The sequence below is a fragment of the Trichosurus vulpecula genome, chromosome 4, assembly GCF_011100635.1.
Source record: "Trichosurus vulpecula isolate mTriVul1 chromosome 4, mTriVul1.pri, whole genome shotgun sequence".
NCBI lineage: Eukaryota > Metazoa > Chordata > Mammalia > Diprotodontia > Phalangeridae > Trichosurus > Trichosurus vulpecula.
The window spans coordinates 180,427,691-180,449,119 of record NC_050576.1 but is presented as its reverse complement, the minus strand read 5'-3'; the positions used below and the strand labels follow the sequence as shown (position 1 = coordinate 180,449,119).

The following is a 21,429-nucleotide window of genomic DNA, read 5'->3' as shown; positions in this document are numbered from 1 at the left end:
AGTTATGGGAATAGTCATAGAAAAAGAAGAAAAAAGGGTTGAGGACAGAACCTTGGTTGGGGCAGGGAGCGGTTTCCTGTATCAAAAGAGTCAGGAAAAAGAGATAACAGAGGAAAATTTACTCTGGGGAAAGCCAGGAGAGTTCTGTCTCAGAGAAACCAAAGTGGTAGTTTGGTTTGCAGCATCATATGTGACATATGGGGCAGCTAGGTGGCACAGTAGATAGAGTGCTGGGCCTGGAGTCAGGAAGACTCATCTTCCTGAGTTCAAATCCAGCCTCAGACACTTCCTAGTTATGTGACCCTGGGCAAGTCACTTAACCCTGTTGGCCTCAGTTTTCTCATCTGTAAAATGAGCTGGAGAAGGAAGTATCTTTACCAAGAGAACCTCAAATGGGGTCACAAAGAGTCCAAAGTGACTGAACAACAACAATAACATGCAATGATGATGCCAGGAATTCCTAGGCACTCATCTCCTCCCATTCTCAGTTTTAAAGCCCCTTTTAACCAGATCTGCCAGTCTGGACAAACACTTGAGCTGCAATCTGCCAGGCCATTAGGCCTGACGATTCGGAAGTCATCATTGACCCTTGAAAGAGCCAAATTATAGTGTGAGGAGTGAGTGGGTGGTGGAGTGGAAGGAGGGAAGCTTCCTAGACCGCACCAGGTAGGCTGCTGTCATTAACACATTTGTCTTTTCCTCCACAGAGCCTAATACAGGCCTCTCCTTTAGCACACCTGTATAAAAACGTTTGCAAACAGACTGTCCCTTGCCTTCCAGAGAGGAGACGAGCGAAGCTCACTGAACTCGTCACTCCTCCCATCCAGGAGGAACCGGAGCCTGTCAGCAATGTCCTGCAGGGAGATGATATCCTGGCTTTGGCCATTAAACAGGAGGACTTAAAGAAGGTGGGGATCACACTGGGTGAGCTTTTACTCTAGAGTTGGCAGTAGCACCCATGCCCTGCTCTTTTTAAAACTGAACCACATCCACAATCATCCTTGGCTCACTCCTCATCGTGCATCTGTTGTTGTTGTCTTCATTGTCGTGACTCATCTACCTTAAAGGAAAGACCGATTGCACACAGGCACTCATCATTTCGAATTCCAAAGGAACTCCTGAATCACACATGTTGACATTTCAGATTCTTGTAAGGAAAATAAAATAAGGTTGCATGTGACCACATGTTGTATCTATGTAGGAACTGCCTTCTGAGGCTCCAAATGCTAGAAAGAAACTCATTAATTTTTTTTTCTACATCCCAGTGAGGGGTTTTAGAGACCATCTTTCTTATCTCCATTTCACATTGATTTTCCAGCCCTAAGTAGTTTCATCGAGGAGGAGGTAAGAGTAGCCAGTCTAGTGCACGTTTGTATGTTCTTCTTCTGATCTCATGGAATTTTGTTTCTTTAGCAACACATTCCCCGTCCTCCTGCCCCAGAGGAGAAAACTGTTACCCATCAAGTTTTCATTCGAAAGCATAAAATCCAAAAGGTCAAGAAGGCAAAGCGTCACTTAGTAGCTCGCCCTGCTACTCCTGAAGCAGCCACAAAGCCCTTGGATTACTCTGGTAAGACCAGAATTTATCCTGGCTCCAAATGCATAGGCCATCCTTGAAAGCAAACTGGCCTCTTCTCAGATAGCAGGGGCTCTTTTCAGAAATTTCATGGTTGATAAAGGTCCATGTAGAGATGTGCTTGGTGATTAGTAGTTTTCAACAATTTCAGGAATTTTACCCCTCCTTTTTCCTTTTATCAGGGCCAGCAGAAGAAAGCCCTGATGGCAAAGAACAGATTCTCCCCCACAACATTTTGGGAACTCTTTATGACTTCAAGAGAATCGCAGTTGCCCGAGGAAACACCAAGGTAGAACTGTGCACATGTGGGAAATCACCCAAGGCTTTTTGTCTTCTCCACCACCTCAGACATTTTTAGGCTGAAATCACCTTGAAGTGCCATCTGTTTCAACCTCCTGTAATGGTAACCACACTGGCATACCCAGGATGGCTGCTAGCACAGGTTCTTTGATCTGCTTTTCTAAAGGAAAGCAACTTTAAAAGGTTCAACAATCTTATTTTAATTAAACATGTATACCATTCACTTAGTTCAGGGGGAAAGTCAGCACCTTGAACTTCAGAACAAATACAGACAGAAATTACAAGCAGAAATTAGCAAACAGAGAAAATAACACAAATCAACAGACAGGGCTTCTAACTGTCTGACTGTAGCAATACATGCATAGTTATCAGAGAGAGAAGCACCAATATCTGGGTTTTTCAAAACTGGGAGGGGCAGTCCTTAACGGCTACCCAGAGTCTCATCTGGCCACATCATATGAACACTCTTCCAATGAGTGAGCCCCAAAAACAAAATCTCACCTCAGAGTATACATACCCTTTTCAGAGCCAGAGGGCATCACAACCCTCCTGAGGCAGTGCCTAATCAGAAATTAGCAAAAGGTGTGGGCCTTCCTACACATGAACCTCTCCTAATCAAGCTTCCTTTAACGGGCTCCACATGGAGCCTATTAATGGGCAGGGAAGATCTTCAATCACATTAACATTACACCTTCCAATCAGGGGCATGCTGGAGCCAGCTTGAAATGGCTTGCGAGAGAGCCCATTGTTAAATTGCTTGAGAGAGACACCATCGTTAAATTTCAGTGGCAAGCTTTTATACCTCAAAGCTACAAATAAGGGCTTGATTTATTATTTTTGTTGTTTAGATTTAAGAAATTGATGGAGAAAATAGTAATGGCGCATATTAAACTTAAAAGTGTGTCAAGTATAAATTTTTTCCCCTTTGGAGAATCTGTTGTTAAACATTTACCAGAATACCCCTGTTTGCAGTGCCATATATCAGACAGATGCTCCGAATAAGGGCAGCAGTAACTCTGTTCTGTCATATAGGAAGAACTGACTTTCATTCTGTTATTACCTGTCCAAGAAACCTAAAGGTAAGTGTTCCCATGGAGGAGGCAGGTATTTTAAATGGATTGATCTATATGAAAATGCCTGCTGATCCCCAGGACATCTCCTGTCCAAAGTAGTGGTGGGTGCAAGTAAGGGGATCTTTCTATCTCTTACATTCTCCAGTTAGCCGAAATGATCCCAGAAACCACCGGTGTGGACAGTGTCATCATTGCAGTACCAGAGGAGCCAAAGAAACAACCCAAAAAAGAGAAGGTAGATCTGTGGGTACCACCTTCTCAGCATAAATCTCTGAAGAACTGGAAACGCAACATGACCTTGAGGAAGAAGCAGCAAGAAGCTCTAAGCGGTAAGTAAAGTCTGGGAGCCTTGAGTCTGAACTTGTGTACTACTGTGCTAACCTCCTGTCCAGCTCTCTGGAAGGCAGCCGCTGGCTGGTGGAGAGGGCCCTGGCTGTGGCCCTTCACTAGCCATGGCCACCTTGGGCAAGGTGTTCAACTCCTTACTTATCTGTTAAAGGGGGGGATAATGACATTTATACCAGCTACCTTCCAGGGGGTGGTAATGACCAACTGAGATAGTGGGTCTAAAGCACTTTGTAAATCATAAAGGGGGGATATAATTATAAGTTATTATTACTATTGGTGATGCTAATTGTGATGATGAGGTTGTCCTCTCTTTACCATCTGTCCAAATCCTGGAGCCTGGGACCAAGTTGGTTACCTCTACTTCCGGGATCTGTCTAGGCATGTGTGCCAGCTCAGGCCTCCTGCTTGCTTATTTTCAGTGTGAGCGTTTACATCTTGGAAGTCTACAAATTGGTGCCTGACCTATTGTCTTGTTAATGGTCTAGACTTAAGAAAATTATGGAGAAAATGTTAATAATGCAGGTTAAAATGAAAAGGCGTTTTCAGAGGGCTGGTTTTTAAACATTTACCAGCACACCTGGATCTGTCTCTTTCATAAGTCTGATAAATGTACTAACTTGGCTGCATAAATACCAAATGACTGCTATGAAAAGATAAAATGAGAGAGGCTAATGGGACTGGGTGGCTATGGAACAAGGGGTGACATGTCTTTGTCAATAGAACATCTGAAGAAGCCAGTGAATGAGCTGCTGATGAATACAGGGGAGGGCTTCAGACGGGTACAGGAAGAAAGGAATCTGATTGAACGTTCCATTTCTGTTTTACATTATGGGAAGGTAAGAAGAGACATCCCCCGCTTTTCATTACTAATTTGCACAGTTCATTTTGGGGGGAAAGAGCATAATTTGGACATTAGGGCAAATAATTTCATGTAGTAGAGAAAAGCCTTGCCCATTGCAAACCTTGGGAGTACCCAAGGGACCTCTTCTTAACAATAGCAATAATAAGCATTAATTAAGCACCTGCCATAAGGCAGCTAGGTCATGCAGTGGATAGAGCACCAGGCCTTGAGTCAGGAAGATCTGAGTTCAAATTTGACCCCAGATACTTCCTAATTGTGTGACCCTGGGAAAGTTTCTTAATCCTGTTTGCCTCACTTTCCTCAGCTATAAAATGAGCTGGAGAAGGAAATGGCGAACTACTCCAGTATCTTTGCTAAGAAAACCCCAAATGGGGTTGCAAAGAGTTGGACACAACATGACTCAACAACAAGCACCTACCACATGTAAGGCTCTGCACTAGGTACTAGAGATACAGGGAGAAAACCAAAAACAGACCCTGCCTTCAAGAAGCTTGAACTCTGATGGGGAAAGACATTGTTTCTGCAGATAAATACACACTAGGAGAGAGAGAGAGAAGGGAGAGAGAGAGAGAGAGAGAGAGAGAGAGAGAGAGAGAGAGAGAAGAGAGAAGAGGCAGATAGAGGAGAGAGACAGAGAAGAGACAGAGAGAGATGGAGAGAGATAGAGAGATGGAGAGAAAGAGGAGAGAGGAGACAGAGAAGAGAGAGAAATAGAAGAGAGAGAGAGGAGGAGAGAGAGGGGAGAGGGAGAGAGAGACACAGAGAGATGGAGAGAGGAGACAGAGAAGAGAGAGGAAGAGAGGGAGAGAGAGAGAGAGGGAGGGAGGAGAGAGGAGACAGAGAAGAGAGAGAAATAGAAGAGAGAGAGGAGAAAGAGAGAAAAGAGAAGAACCATTAATTAGAAAGATCAAGAAAGTCTTCCCTGTAGGTGCTGGTACCTGAGTTTGGGCCTGAAGGAAGCTAAAGATTCTGAGAGGTGGAGGTGGAGGTGCAGGTGAAGAGGGAGTACATTCCAAGCAAGAGAAACAGCTTGTACCAGTGCATTAGTGGTGGGAAGTGCATATTGAGTTTGGAAATAGCAAGAAAGCCAATTTGGCTAGACTTTAGAATATATAATGGAGAACAATCTGAAATAAGCCTAGAAAAGTGGTTTGGAGTCAGGTTGTGAAGGGATCTAAGTCCCAAGCCAAAGGATTGGTTTTAATCTATGGGTCATAAGGGATCACTGAAGCTTCTTGGTCAGGGGAATGGCATAGACTTGCACTTTAGGAAGGTGATTTTGGCTGCTGTGTGGAGGATGGATAGGACCAGGGAGAGAGTAGAAGAAAAGAAGCTAATTAGGAGGCGGTTACTATAGTCCAGTAGTGAGGTAATGAATGGTTGTATGGGTAGAGAGGAGGGGATAAAAAGGAGAGATGTTATAGAGGTAGAATTGGTAAGATTTAGTGAGTGATGGAAACGAAAGAGTTAAAGTTGACCCTCCAAGGCTATGGTGCCCTCTCATAGGAAGTTTTGGATGAGAGTTGGGTTTGGGGGGTGAGGTGGGAATAATGAAGTTATGCATTTTAAATATGTTGAGCTTAAGATGCCAATGGGACATCCAGGTAAAAATGTCCAGAAGTCATTTTGGAGATGTTGGACTAGAGTTTAGGGGAGCTATTGGGACAGCCCATATTGATTTGGGTAGATAATTGAACCCAAAGGAGTGAATGAAATCACCAAAAGAGAACATGTCATGAGAGAAGGGCCCAGGACAGAGCCTGGAGGGACCCCTGTGGTTAAAGGGTGGGACGTGGATGATGATCCAGTAAAGGAGACTGAATAGGAGTAGCTCCATAGGTAGGATGAGAAAACAGTGTCATGAAAGCTGAAGTAGGAGGGAGTCTCCAGGCAGAGGGGTAGTCAGCAGCATCAGAAGCTGCAAAGAAAGAGGTCCCCAAGGATGAGGACAGAGAAGAGATCATTGGCTCTAGTAGTTAAAAGACAGATTCATGTTAACCACAGAGAGAGCAGTGTCAGCATGTTTTGGACTCAGATGCCAGACTGTGAGGGTTTGAGAATAGAATGGAGATGAGGAAGAGGGGACAACAATGGTAGAGGGCTTTGTTCTAGGAGTTTAGCTCTCAAAGGGAGGAGAGATTTGGGATGATGACCCGAGGGATTGGCAGGGTTTAAGGACAGAGGAGACCTGGGCATGTTTGTCATCAGCAGAGAAGAAGACTGTAGAAAAGGAGAGACTGGAGATTTAGAAGTGGTAAGCTCTCAGAGGAAAGAGGATCGAAGCTACAAGGAGAAGCATCAGTCTTGTCAAAGTCAGCAAAGGAGAGAGTGGGGAATGATTTAGAGGGCAGTCACTGGTACTATTGACCCTTGAATTGGTACAAGAACTAGACCCTTTGGTGGCTCACTGTTGTTCCTAGGTTAAACCAAAACTCCTTAGCTTGGCGTTCACAATTCTTTACAACCTGACTCTACATTACCTCTCTAGGCTCCCTCCATATTATTTCCTTCCTCCTTTTTGCCACTGCTTACATTCTCCAGCTTCCTTAGAGGCTCTTGTCAGATGTCATTGTTCATCCCCTCCAATGCCCACTAACTGGTCCAATCCAGTAGTTCTTATGGGAAGCCTTTGCTGAGGCCTGGTGGTTAATGCACTATCTCTCCTTAAACGGTCACGTATGTCCTTATCTGCTTATGTATTGTATTCCTCCAGTACAGTTTACACTCTTTGAGGAAGACCAGGATTTTTTCAGTTTATCTTTGAATCTCCAGTGCTTAGCATAGAGCTATATACATAGTAAGATCTTTTTAATAGAAAGCTTTTCTATTTATTAAGTACAGCTTAAAAAGGGGGGAGTAGCACTTTGGGAATTAAGTGGCCCAGGATGTATTGCCATAACTTCAGGGATATTATCCAGCCAAAAAAAGCAAGATTTTCTCCCTTTTCCAAGGACTCACCCAAACAGGTCAATGAACTTCTGGCACCCGGAAAAGGAAAGAAGCTAGCATTTATTAAGTGCCTGCTGTGTGCTAGAACCTTTACTAAGCACTTTTCTAAGCATCCTTTCTCATGTGTCTCTGCACAACACTTCCCAGTGCTTCAAGATGTCAAAAAAAGCACATCCGAAGAAGTGGCCTGCTAAGCACACATTGATAGATGTCTCATTTGATAATAAAAATGTAACTTTCTTACTGAAACATAAAAATTCAAAAATATATAATAGGCACTTAAATGCACTTTGAATTGGTTTGGATTGGCTAATGGGTGTTGGAGTGATTGAGTCATGTCATTTAAAGTGGCCAAGGGGAATGTGTAGGATGATGGGGTCCCAGGTGACAGAAGACTGTAATCATGAGAGAAGTCAGTTTATATATCCTGAAAGCACAGAGTTGGACACAACATTTCAAATAGTCTTCAAAGAAGCTAGGAAATGTGAATGATGAAGATGAGGAGGAAGATCACTCCAGGCATGGGAGAAAGCCTGTGCAAAAGCATAGCCAGTAGCCAGTTTGGTTGGAATGTAGGTAGTCCCCAAAGGGTACTCTTTTGGATCCTGATAATTCTGTATCTGTCCTAAATACATAGCTCTCTCTGCAGTCTCTGTAGAAGTTAGAATTCCTTATCTCAGGAGGAAAAACATGAAAGATTTTTCCTATGACATCACAAGGGGTGCTGTTTCATCAGAGAGAGGATCTGTGTGCACCGAATCAGATGTCCTTGGCTTTCTGGGCTCCCTACATTGGTGCCATTATGAATTGGGGGGAGTCCAATCAATTCTCCTTATTTGCTAGGGCACTGAGGTCGACTGTGATTTCTGGAGCCAGCCTGAGTATATTGGAGATGAACTAACAGGTCTGGTGACCCAGTGGCCTCGTAGCTACCGACAGCCCATCATTCATATAGGGAAGCCCCTGAGCATTCAGATGGAGTCAGGTAAGGAAAACAGCCTGTGAATGTAGTTTTCTCAGAGGTTCTATAGGGATGCTAGAGCTCTTTAGGAAGGGAAGGTGGGTGAAAAGAAACAGGCTGTTCTTCATGTACTGAAGGACCATGGCTTGTTCTCCAGGACTGCCATCCATGAGGGAGCCTTGGTTCCGTTTCACATGGGATAAGAGTCTCTTTTTAATTGACCGACGAAAGGAGCTCCAGGGCATCCTGAAGGAGTTGGACTTCAACCAGCCGGTAATGCTCCTGGACCTTTTGTGCCCTTTGCAGTATGAAGCCCCCAGTGGAATGCTTATATCATTTTAGAAAAGGTGAACACATTCTCCTTTCCTGTTTTTTTCCTCTTTTGAATTAAGGACATTGATGGCCTCGAAGTGGTTGGTAAAGGACATCCTTTCTCATCTGTCTCTGCACAGCACTTCGCAGTCTTTAAAGATGTCAAGGAAAGTACATCTAACGAAGTGACTTCGTGAGTTGGTTTTAATGTCAGGGAAGGGTGAATAATGTCCTTCATGGGACATTATCTCATGCAGTCCTTGTATGTATTCCAGTGTCATAGTCCCTTTTGGCATTGATGTTTGTGTTCAGGGCTAGCTTACCCTACTAACTCTCTAGTAGTCATCACTTCTTAGACTAACCCTTTTCAGGTTTCTCTTTCAGCCATCTCTTTCACACTGTTGTATTCTGCAAGATGATTTTCTTGAACATTCCAGCACTAGTCATGATGAATAAATAATTATCAAATCCCATTCTGCATAAAATCATTCTGTAATTTGAGGACTTGGAGATTTGGGGAATTTCTTCTGTTTGGCTTTTAAAGCCCTTCACAACCTGTCCCCTTCCTGCCTTTCCAGTCTTCTTACATTTCACTCCCTTCCATGTACTCTATGATCTAGTGACATTGGCCTTTTTTGCCAGGCACTTCATCTCCTGAGCCAGTGGCCTTTTCACTTGCTGTCCCCCATGTCTGGAATATTCTCCTTGACCTTGGCCTCTTATTGTCCCTGGCTTTCTTTAAGACTCAGCTCCAATCCCACCTCCTGCAGGAGGCTTTTCCTAGTCATCTCCCACTGCTAGTACCTCCCCTTTGAGATTATCTCCCATTTACACTGCATAGCTCTTGTGTGGACAGTTATTTGCATGTAATTTCTCCCATTGGAATGGAAGCTCCATGAGGGTAGGGAATATGTTTTTACCTCTAGTTGTCTCACAATAGCTATCATTTGTATAGTACTCTAAGGTTGCTGACACCTTTATAATCATTATTGCATTCTACTTTCATAATAACCCTGCTGGGAGATAGGTGCTATTATTATCTGCATTTTCCAAATGAGGCAGCTGGGGCAGGCAAAGGTTAAGTGACAGCTAAGGAGTATCTTGAGGTTTGATTTGAACTCAGGACTTCCTGATTCCCAATCTAGTGGTCTGTCCACTGCACCACTCTAGCTATCATCAGTATTTAGAATGGGACCCAGCACATAGCAAGCACTTGATGAGTGCGTGTTGATGATGAGGATGCTATGTCTTGAGCATCTCCCAGTCTCATCTAGTTTTATCCTGATCTGAATGCCCCCTGGCTGCCCTCTCACTGGGTTCTGCAGAACAACATGAGCCCCCTTGAGGACAATATGTCATTGGTTTGTCTTCCAGAGATCCCTTAGCTGAGTATCCCGATGTGGTTCCCATGCCTTTTCTTGGTCCTTCTTTGCTATTTTGTGGAAAACCAGCATGCTGGATCGACAGTAACCTACCACCGGGAGAGGTAAACCCTGTATACCTCAGTGTACCTTTAAACCCAACCTGAGTCTTTCACCAAAGCCTAGCCCAGGAGAAAGGGTTGGGCCTTTCTACTGTGAAGGTGACTTTGACAAAATCACAAGGAGACTGCAATGTTCCAGTCTGATCACACTTTTAGCCTCCATCCGAAAATGGCAACAGAACTAACTTAAACAAGAATGAAACAGAATATTGTACTCTGGTCCTTAGAATCATAGCTTTAAATCTGGAGGGGAACTTGGAGGTTATCTAATCTAATCCACTCATTTTCCAGATGAGGAAATCAAGGAGCAGAGAGGCTAAGTGATTTGTTTAAGGCCCCACAGATAGTAGTCAACAGAGCAAAGATTCCAGCCCAGGTCCTCAGACTCCAACCCCAGTGCCGTTTTCACTGTCCCACCCCCACCCCTACCTCCTGCCCTTCTTACCTGCTGCTTTACCTCCAAGCAAGTATATAAGTCAACCCTCCCTAAACAGGTATCTCTTCAGGGAAAAAGATTTCACGATATCCTCCGGGCACTAAAGAACCCTCACAGGTGGGAAGTTGTCAATTAGCACTAACTTCAGGGCTACTAGCTACAGTTTGGAACCTATTCTGTCTCTTTGCCTTGTCAATGACAACTCTTGAGGCAGTCACCATCAGGATTTTGCTTTCACAGCCCCCACTGCTCCATTTGAGAGTAGGGTCCTTTCCTGGCAGAGCAGACTGACTTTCCTCTCTTCTTTCCCGTAGAGGCAGATCAGCATCAATGTTCCCTTTCTCTCCCACAGAGGCATATTGGCATCGCTGTCCGTTTGACCTTTGAGACCATGGAAGGGGAGAGAACATCTTCTGTCCTAACAGTTGTAAACAATGGCACTTCAGCTGTTTGGTATGACTGGAGGAGGCTGCAACAGCCTGATGCTTTTGAAGAGTTTAAGGAGAGCAAACGGCAGCGGTTTTACTTCAACACCAAGGAAGGTATATAAGAGAAAATTACTTTGGCCTTCCTGGACCACATGGGTGCTGACCTCAGGCACATCCCTGAAAGAAATCAGGGTGTAATCATTACCCAGCTTCCCTGAATCTGATCTCTCTGTCCCTACCCAAGCCTTGTTTGAGAGAGAATATACAGGTACAGAGGCCAGATGAAAGCTGACTTGGTGTAGGGGGCTGGGCTTGAATCTTGAAGTGACATGATCCCTCCCTGCCACACACGCACCTTCAAGAGATGGAGGAGGTGCTGGATCTGGGGATACAGCTTCTGGGCTCAGCTAACTTGGACTTTGGGGAGACTCTGAGTCCCTGTCCTGTTCAGGTGTGATTCTTCCTGGGGAAACGAAGGAGTATATCTTCTTCTTCATGTCTTCGAACGCGGGAATCTTCAGGGAGAGCTGGGAGTTTGGAACCCACCCAACACTGTTAGGGGGAGCTTTGCTGCAAGTCACTCTACGGGCTGTTGCCCTGAGCCAAGACGTTTTGAAGTCAGAAAGAAAGTTACTGAAGGTAAGGGACCTGTGAGTTTGGCAGATGCAGAGGCTGGATAGATTACCCTCATGTCCTTCCTGGCCAGTGTTCATGGTGATCCTATTACCCCCAGCCCATGGGGTGAGTTACTGATCTTTGAAAACGAGCAGCAACTTTCATTTAACAGAAAATTCCTTTTGCCCAGGGTCACAAGGCCATTAGTGTCAGCGGTGGGGTTTGAATTCAGGTCCTTCAGGCCCATGGCCAGGGCTCTTTCTTTGTACTGCCAGACAAAGGGTATTTTCAACCTTACCTGTTAGACTCTGAAAGAAGTTAGACTAGGCTTGAAAGAATCAGAAAAAACACACTACTTAATTGAACCACGATGGAAGATATTAACTATGGTGCTCTTTCCATGCTGTCTCCTAACATTCATGCTATTGGGCATGTTATTTCTAGCTGGTTGGTGGAAAGGAGTAAGGAATGTTCACGAATCTCTTCCCAAGTCTGCAGATTTTAATGAGCCTCCTACACATTGGGAACTCGCAGTGAAGGTGATGGCCATGTATATCAGCAGGGAGAATAGTTTGTCTCTCCTGTAGTAAGAGCTAGCGTTCAAATGGTGCTTTAAGGTTTTTTTAATTTATTTTTGCCTTAAGGTTTACAAAGCACTTTATGTGTGTTATATTCTTTGATCTCTACTTTTCAGGGTTGCTTGGGAATACCCAGTAGATTTTGCATCAGTAAGCAGCTGTGGGAGACTGGGGAGGGAAGAGACAGACTTAGCCAGAGAGGACTGGGTTGTATTAGTGGGGATTTTTACCTCCACTAGGCATCCACCCTGACATGGTTTATGGAAGGTCTGCAGGACAGATAGATGGGCAGCAAAAGGCTCAGTGCTAATGCTGCTCCTTCCTTTCTTCAGGCCAAACTAGCTTCCCAAGAAGCTGTCACCATTGTGGAGGACATGCTGAATGAGTTGCTGAGAGGGATCTGGCCCACGCAGCGAGCCTCATCCCCAGTTGATGCCTACCTCACTGAGGAAGATCTGTTCTGCTACAGGAACCCTCAGGTATGGGGCCTACCCTGCAGCCAGCCCCAGATGTGTAAGTGCTAGGGAGACAGCAAGGAAGCAGGATGCCCCATGAGTCAACAGGGAGGTGTGGGTGGGTTCTGCTCTGTTCCTGAGCTCTGGGTGTGTGTGTGTGTGTGTGTGTGTGTGTGTGTGTGTGTGTGTGTGTTTCATTCTCCATTTCTCTTATAGCTACATTATCAGCATCAAGTGATCCGAGAACTCCAAGAATTGTGGAATGAATACATGGTCCCATCCCCACCGACCCCCCCTGAAGAGGAGGAAGCTGAACTAGCCCCCGTGGAGGAGGAAGTGATAGTCCCAAAGTTCCCAGTGGGTTCTGATAAGAGCATTACAGGGGAGAAGGCTAAGGGCTCTGTGGGGGAAAGCCAGAAGGGCTCAAAGGGGAGTCCTTCACCCAAGAATGAGTCCAAGGCGAATCTCCTGCCCCAGAAGAATACTATATTCAAGGTGATCGAAAGCCAGAGGGAACCAGAAGAGGAGGCTGTGGAGGTGCCCGAGGAGTCAGACACAACGATCCCTGAGTATCCCAAGTGGAATCTTTGTGTGGATGATTTCAAAAAGGTATTGGCCTAGAAATGTACAGGATGGGCACCAAAAGGGTTCAGAATAGTGTCAACATTGTGCCTTCACCCAGGGTCAGAGGCTTCCAGACAGATCCTAAGCCTCACACATGCGCAGAGGGAGAGTCCCTGCTGTTGGAAATGGCTCTGGGGAGGCACGTCCTCCAGCTATTTCCTTCACAGTTGGGGTATAAGGGCAGCCCCGGGGTACAGGAACAGACATCATAGAATGTCTGGGCTAGTCAAGACCATAGAGAGAATGTAGGGAAGCTCTTTCATTTCTCAGAGGAAGAAATGAATCGCCAGAGAGGGAAGCTGATGTCCAGTGTCCCACAGTAAATGGCAGATCCTGAGCCTAGAATTTGGCTCTCGTTACTCACAGTCCAGTATGCTGTGGGCATTCACCTGGAACTTTTGGCTTGACTTGCCAAGCTTCAGGTATTTCTGAGGACAGATTCCCAGGATGCCTCAAAGACATCTTCAGCCTCCTAGTAGTGGTGGTGGGATGCTTATGAGGCAGAACCGAGTATTCCAGGATCACTTTTATCTCTCCCCAGGGCCCAGATATAACCAAACCACTTCAGGGGGAGAGTCCCAAGTGGAATCTCCTTCCATGGGGTGGAGCTGTCAACATTAACCATGTCCTGTGCCTCTATGAGCCTATAATGGGTATATCAGGGGCCTCCAGGACTCAGGCAGAGTTGCTGTCCTTTTGGACTCCTTAGGCAGTGTTGGATCTCCCTGAAGAGGAGCAGAGAGAGGATGCTCTTACCAGACTCAACAAGGGGGCCCTGGAGCTATGCTCAGAGCAGAGGCCGCTGCAATCAGACCTCCTGTACCAGATGTGGTATGTGCTCCCCGCTCCCACCTCCTGGTATAAATCACCTCATTTTAAAAAAAAAGGTTTTATTGATGCCTTAGACATTCCCCAACATACCACTGCCTTATTGAAAAACAGTTAAGCAAAACTGACCAATGAAATAAAAAGTGACTGGCAAAAGTATAAGCAGTATTCAGCTCCCGTAGGCTTCCACTTATCTACCAAGGAGGGGGAGATAGTTTTCATCATCAGTTCTCTGGGGCCTGGATTGATCACTGTCATTAACCCAAACCCAGCTGCCTTAGAGGGTTGGTTTTTTGCAACCTGCTGTAGAGGCTGGAGCCCTGCACTTGGAGCCAGGCATTCAAATGACACCTTTGATACTTATTAGCTCTAGGTGACCCTGGGCAAGTCACTTGATTTCTCTGACATTTGGTTTCCTCATCCCTAACATGGGAGTAACACAAGTGGTACCTACTTAAAAGGGTTGTTGTGAGGGCAGCCTGTGAGAATTTCAGTGAATGTCAGTTATTATTGTTGTATATATTTTTCTGTTTGTTCTGCTTGCTTCTCTTTGCATTGCTTCTCGCAAATTTTCCCTTGTTGAATTCCTCATCTTCATTGCTTCTTAGAGTACCACAATATTCCATTGCATTAATACCATTTGTTCAGTTGTGCGTCAGTCAATGGCCGCCTGCTTCACTTTGGTTTGCTTTGGTTTATTGCTGCCCCAGAAAGTGCTGCTACGAACATTTTCGTATATAATTCATTTATTCTTTGACGTCTCTTCCACCCCACCCTGGGGAAACGTGCCTAGTACAATCTCACTTGTCTCTCCACAGGAAAAATCTCTTTCCCCTTTTTTCTCTGTTACAGAGAACCCTCCCTCCCTAACTCTGGGGCAGGGGTCTAGCCCTTTTGACTTGGGTTGGCAAACAGTGGCTCTAAACCATTTGTACTCTGTCACTGGCTACCATATTTCCTTCTGTTGCCCTGCTGATCTCTGGTGAGTGCTTACCATAGGAGAACATTCTAAGGCTGCTACTTCATTGTTTTTTGACTAACAGAAGGACAGAGAGAGATTAACCTGGCGTGCCATGAGACAGGGTGCTCCATGGAGTGCTACTTTTATTTCTAAACTGAATGTGAGCTAAGCTTTTTAAATGGCATAATATCTTTACTGGGGAACCTGACCAAACCCAGGTAGCAAAATTTCCTCCCAGCAGAGTTATTCACTGAAACAACTCATTATAATTATTACACTTTAAGCCCCGATTTTTAGGGTCATCAAGCAGGCAAGGTCTGTGTTTTTCCTCCTCAAACATTTCCTTCTCTGGTAAGTTTGTTGGGACAGCCTGTTGTCAGGGGTGGGATGGTCTGAGAAAATGGGCAGCTAGGTGGTACAATGGTTAGAGTGTTTGACCTGGAGTTAGGAAGACCTGTGTTCAAATCCAGCCTCAGATACTTCCTAGCTATGTGACCCTGGGCAAGTCACTTAAGCCTGTTTGCCTCAGTTTCCTCATCTGTCAGATGAGCTGGAGAAGGAAATGGCGACAAGACAAGACAAGACTGAAATGATTGAACAGCAACCAAACTGAGAAAAATAGTCCTCCAGGTCCTCATGTGAGAATGTATAGTCCAAGGTCTGAACCTTTCCTCTGTGGCCAGAGGAAGTACAGGCCCTCTGGGACCTAAAGGAACTTCTTTACAGGTAAATTTTCTGAAGATGCTGGGTGGCAAGGGTTAAATCTAACCCCTCTATCCTCATTTCAGTGGTTCTGACCCTCACCTGGTCGGTCAGGCCGGCATTAACCAGATTTCTGCTCAAAGCTGTGGTCAGTTGCACAGTGGGGCTGTGGATGGAGCAGGATCTCTCCTGACCACGTGGGGTAAGGGAACCAGCATCTTTGAGTTGCTGGTCTCTTGAGTTAGCTGCAGTGAACAGGGCCTGACCACTTCTAGAAGGCGGTGCCCCAGACTCGGGGGTGGAGAAGGCTGCTGCTCCTCCAGGGTCTCTCTCCCAAACACATTCTAGCCTTCCAAAAGATAAATGTTCTCTAGTTTCCAGCTGTGGCGCGATGTAGTTGATGGTCTGGTGAGCCATTCCATGTGGCTGAAGTCTCTGTTCGGCCTGCCTGAGAAGGATACCATCTATCTAGAGGTCCAAGAGGAGCAAGGTGAGATATGATGAGCACTCAGTCTTGCCCTGCTTCTCTATATAGGGACAGAAGGAAACACTGGCTCCCCAGGATTTTTGTACTTTCTGTAGTTGAATCCCAGTTGGGGTTAGCAGAAGAGTCTGGTCTAGAACAGTTTGTTTTCTCTAATCTTCCTCCTGGGGAGTACTGGCATTACCCAGCTAGGAGGAACCCTTGAACTCATCTAATCTGACTCCCTCATTTTTTCAGAGGAAAGAAGATAAGGGAGGAGATAGGCCTACAGTTCAATAAAACTAGTTAGTGCTAATATGCTTTCCAATCTACTTTGTTGATTTTTGCTGTTGTTCAGTCATTTCAGTTGTGTCCAACTCTCTGTGACCTCTTCTGAGGGTTTTCTTGGCAAAGATATAGGAGTGGTTTGCCATTTCCTTCTCTGGCTCATTTTACAGAGGAGGAAACCAAGGCAATTGGAGTTAAGTGATTGGCCCAGTGTCACACCAGCTAGTAAGTATCTGAGGCCAGATTTGAACTCAGGAAGATGAGTCTTCCTAACTCCAGGTCAGGCACTCTATTCACTGCATCACCTAGCTGCCTTGTGGGACCCCAGGCAAATTGAATGTCATCTGAGTTGGGTGGAGGAGGGGAAAGTAGATATCTCAGTTAAGTTGAAGCCCCCAGGTTAATTTCTCATGTTATAAGAATCCTCCCTGGTGGCCAAATGTAGGTTATGAAGTCCCACCAAGGTGCTCCTGGAGGGGCAGCTAGATGGTGCAGTGAATAGAGTACTGGCTCTGGAGTCAGGAGGACCTGAGTTCAAATGTGACCTCAGATACTTTCTAGCTGTGTGACCTTGGGCAAGTCACTTAACCTGATTGCGTCCCCCTGATCCCCAAAAAGAATCGATCCTGTGGCTCAACTAGGTAGGAAAAAGAGGAGGGATAGACTCAGAGAAGGTGATATACAAACAAAAGTCATTAATAGGCTTTTTTTAAAAATCCTTATTTGGAACAAACGAGGCATTTTGCAGTTCAGTGCTACAAGTGTCTTTTATCCGGCTTTTTAACAGCAGAAATCCTGTACCCCTAAGCAGGAAATACCCTTCAGCTTTAGAGCCAGTGGCCCCTGGGGAATTGTGTGGAGGAGCAGAAGGGTGTCACAGGAATATTTCCTCTTTAGTCGAAGCAAAACCATCTGGGAAAATTGGAAAAGAAGAACGGAAACCTGCGGCTCAGGAAAAGAAGCAGAGTGGTGGGAAAGAAAAAGAGGAGAAGAAAGGAGGTGCAAAGTCACCAGGAAGAGAGGTGAGTCATAGAACTTGATGGAGCCTTTGGCCTGGGGGAGCTCACTAGCTGGGGAAGATGCACCTCGCACAGCGGTGGGCCTTTCTCCATCACTACCACCATTCTCAGAGAGGCTGCTGGGGATGAACTTGCCCTTTTTATTTATCTTAACAAAACGCTGGCCACTTTTTCCAGGATCGTGCCAACAGCAAGAAGCACAGGGGAAGGGAAGAGAAGAAATTACAGAAATCCCCAACTCGGGATGCGAAAGAAAGAGTATCTTCGGAAGAATTACCTCGTGAGCAGACAGCCTCCCCATTTGAACCAGTAGATCCTCTAATCCAAGAGAAATATAATCAGAGGCTTTACATCGAGGTGAGCCTGGCAGAGGCAGGCAGGACCTCCTCTCCCTGGCCTCTCCCTCTTTGCACTGTCTCCTGTGTTGTATTTTTCCTTTACCCTTTCCCACTGCCTTTCCAGGTTCTGCTTTCTCATGAGAATCCCATTTTTTGGGAGAGGACCATCATAAAGTTGGTTGAATTTCTCTAGGAAGTGAGGGTTTTTAAAGCACTAGTGCATGACTTATTTCAAAAGGGCCTACTCAAGAGAGAACCTTTTTTCTAACTTGAAAATCAGAGAGTGAGTTAGGACCTCTCCTACTCCCTAACTCCTCCAGGTTAGTTAGATGTATCCTCTTTGGAGATGGGGGTAGAGACAAGATTCAGCTAGATTCAGCAGGCATTTACAGAGTGTCTACTATATACAAGGCTCTGTGCCATGCTCTAGGGATAAAAAAAAAGCCACAAACACAAACCAGTCTTTGGCATCCAAGAGCTTGCATTCTGTCGGGAAGAGGTATGGGGGGAAACACATGTACATAGAAAATGAAATACAAAAACATGCACAAAGCAATTTCTGGAACAGGGAAGGGTGCAGAGCAGGTCTAATATGAAGGGCAGTTTGTTAACAACAGAAAGGGGATTCCAGAGGGCACAATGGAAGGACGTGGTAGAGTGGGATAGGGGCATGGGAGGGAAGGGGTCTGGCGTGGGAGCTAGGGAGTAGTGATTAGGGAAGGGAGCTTTGGCCTTAGGGAGCCTACATCTCAGAATTGTTGGGATCCTGAATGAAGCATGTGAAATCCTGGTCCTACGTGATGACTAAGGCTAAGGTTGGTAGAATCCTAGGGTGTTGCTGATTATAGAGGCATGTTTGAGGTATTTGCTATATGGTCCTCAGCCAATTCAGCTCTATCCCTTGGACTACTCCATGTTAAATAGATTATCTCTTTAGTGTTAGGAGAGGCTTAAAGAGGATCTTGGGTCCTGGACCGGTGACTACTGTAGAGAAGATAAGTCCACGCAGGTAAGTTCCTGGCCCTGTCTCTTGATCAAGGGAGACCTTTCAACCAATTTTTGGATTTCATGGGGATGACAAGTGCCTTTCAGGGACAAAGATTAACAGGAAAGGCATGATACAAGCTGAGCATCAGTCAAGGATCACTCAAGGATCCTCAGTGGGCAGTGCTAGGTCAGCCTAGAAGTCCCTGGTAAGTCTGGGGAGACAGTTTATTACCTTTAATGTCAATGAGCTTTGATGTATGTTCTCCTTGTTAAGTAGAGGGTAGTCCCCTGGTAACCTGGACTGGAAAAATGAGTGTGCCCAGTGTTAGCAGGGTTATGGAAAAATAAGCGGGGGTGTGTGTGTGTGTGTGTGTGTGTGTGTGTGTATACGTGCACAGAGAGAGAAATGTTTGCATGTATGGAAAACTAATTAAATTAGTATGAGTGGTACTCTTCCATATATGAAACTGTGTATATTTTCATATATGGAAGAGTACCACTCATACTAATTTTTATATGTGTGCTATACATTTAAATTATACATTGAATTATTAATTAAATTATTATAATTTAATTTAATTAATCTAATTAATTAAATATACATTGAAATAAATTAGAGAAAATTTAAATTCTAAACTAAGTATGAAATTTTAAAGTAAATGAAAATGGCAAAATACAAAACAATAATACATAGAATATTGCAACCCCATAAAACCTTACCTTCCTTAACAAAGAACAGAAATTAGATGGATGGGAATAGAATTCGTTAGGTTTTTGTTGTTGTTGATTTAATATGGAACAAGCCAAGGTTATGGTGTTTTGTTAAAAATAAACCAACCAACTCAAAAAGGGTCTTTTCACCTCCTCTGTTGCTCCTGGGGTGGCTGTCCCTCCCCTTCTCTGCACCGTGTATTTCCCTTTCAGTGGTGGCTTATCTGCTCCGGGGACAGTCTTTGATATGCTCTGCCCTGTCTTTCAGGTCTATGGGCTGCTGGACTCCTTAGTGACTGACATGATGCTCCTATCTGATGAGCTGAAGACCTCCACCGCAACCCAGCTGGAAACTCTCAAGCCTCTCAAACCTTTCTCTTTTCCTGCCTGACTCTGTCTCTGAGCAGCCTTCAGGGAAATAAAAATAAATGTGTAGGCTTCCACAACTCCCGCTGCTTCTATGCATCTCTCTAGATCTCAGAGAACTCGGGTCATTGGCAGGGTCCTTCCTCATCTTCCACTACACTCAGATCTCCCCAGGCACCAGCTAGTGCTTCCTTCCAGCCCAGGGCATCCTACTGCAAGAGGGGAATGATGTGGCAGGAGGAAATGACCTCAGGAGTGACAAGTAGAAGAACTAGTTGGTAGGGGACTGGTTGGGACATTGATGAAGGTGATTTGAGAAGGAGTCACCCCTGTTTGGTCCCTTCCATTCTGTAGCCTTCCTTCAGGCTTCCCAGGCCCATGTATCTTGAGGCTGGCTTCGTGAAGCTCCTTCTCTGCATCTTGTTGTCAAAAGCCAGCATCTGGGATGTCTGGGCAGTGGAACATGGTGGGGCAGATCAAAAGTTACACTTCCCTCACCTGACTCTGCTTTGAGGTTCTATGTCAATTGTGTGTGTGTGTGTGTACGTGTGTGTGTATGTGTGCATGTATACACATGTGTAATGGGGGTATCTTTGTTAAGGCATATAATTAGTCCATTCTAACTGGGATAATTGGGGCTGAAAACCATTTGGGGTAAATCATCCTAACCCATTCTTCTCAAAGATCACATATAGGCTTTGGTCGTCATCCTTCTAGCTGTTCCTTTGTTTAAATTCCATATCAGATACTTCCTAGCTGTGTGTCCCCAGGCAAGTTACTTAGTCTCTCTGTGCTTCCATTTACTCTGCTATAACTTGGGGATAACAGTAGCACCTGCTTCTCGGGGTTGTTGTGGGGATTCAAATGAATTGGCATATGTAAAATGCTTTGTAAATCTTCAAGTGCTATCTATATTAATGTTAACTATTATTATTATACTATATAATACGGAGTCCTAGATTCAGATCCCCTTCCCCACTTACCTCGTCTCTCTGAATTGTAATTTTCCTCTCTATCAAATTTCGGACATAATTTATGTTCCACCCCTCAGAAGGAAGAGATGAAATGTGGGTGCTGCTTAGAGTCCTTTGGAAGAAAGGTGTTTGTGTGGTCCTCAAGTGCCCATTGTAATTATTATTATCAATAGTAGGAACAGTGATGATGCTGATGGTGATGTCCTGAGCTCTGCTCCGTGATGGCTGAGCCGAAGAAGCGGCAGTGGCCCTAGAGGGCTTTGGGCATTAGGTAGAGGCTTTGAGCTTAGACAATGAGTCTTATTTAGTTCGGGGGTCAGGGAAAAGAGGAGAAACTATGACCTTAGTTCCAGGCTTCTACCTTCTCACAGCCTTTAGTCACATGTGATTTATGATGATGGTTTCATTAGCATTACCACTGTCCTTTTACAGATGGGAAAATCAAGGTTGGGGTTAATAGGGACTGGAGCTTGATTTTATTCATTTCCGAGTAAGGAAATTTCCTCTCTCACTGCAATTTAGAGTCTTAGAGAATGGCCTAGAGCAATTCTCTACAATGATAAGTGACTTATCCAGGTGGTTGTTGTTTGATCCTATTCGACACATCATGACCCCATTTGGGGTTTTCTTGGCAGAGATATTGGACTGGTTTGCCATTTCCTTCTCCAGCTCATTTTACAGATGAGGAAACTGAGGCAAACAGGTTTAAGTGACTTGCCCAGGGTCACACAGCTAGTAATTGTCTGAGGCCAGTTTTAAATTCAGGAAGATAAGTTTCTGTCTCCAGGTCCA

At 45.0% G+C, this 21,429-nt stretch overlaps 1 protein-coding gene across 1 annotated transcript in view; it reads left to right on the top strand.

The window, feature by feature from the left end:
• Positions 1–19,743, top strand: part of LOC118846937 (MYCBP associated protein) — a 35,988-nt gene extending 16,245 nt beyond the window's left edge. Inside the window, exons 2-19 of the mRNA XM_036755607.1 lie at positions 708–908; positions 1,414–1,570; positions 1,759–1,865; positions 3,095–3,278; positions 4,018–4,133; positions 7,952–8,093; positions 8,227–8,342; positions 8,462–8,574; positions 9,756–9,867; positions 10,653–10,842; positions 11,180–11,367; positions 12,254–12,400; positions 12,593–12,985; positions 13,710–13,831; positions 15,866–15,981; positions 17,140–17,264; positions 17,439–17,618; positions 19,566–19,743. Of these exons, the coding sequence (XP_036611502.1) occupies positions 708–908; positions 1,414–1,570; positions 1,759–1,865; positions 3,095–3,278; positions 4,018–4,133; positions 7,952–8,093; positions 8,227–8,342; positions 8,462–8,574; positions 9,756–9,867; positions 10,653–10,842; positions 11,180–11,367; positions 12,254–12,400; positions 12,593–12,985; positions 13,710–13,831; positions 15,866–15,981; positions 17,140–17,264; positions 17,439–17,618; positions 19,566–19,688 (2,832 nt within the window). The 3' untranslated portion in view covers positions 19,689–19,743. The remainder of the gene's footprint in view (positions 1–707; positions 909–1,413; positions 1,571–1,758; positions 1,866–3,094; positions 3,279–4,017; positions 4,134–7,951; positions 8,094–8,226; positions 8,343–8,461; positions 8,575–9,755; positions 9,868–10,652; positions 10,843–11,179; positions 11,368–12,253; positions 12,401–12,592; positions 12,986–13,709; positions 13,832–15,865; positions 15,982–17,139; positions 17,265–17,438; positions 17,619–19,565) is intronic.
• Positions 19,744–21,429: the final 1,686 nt, after the last annotated feature.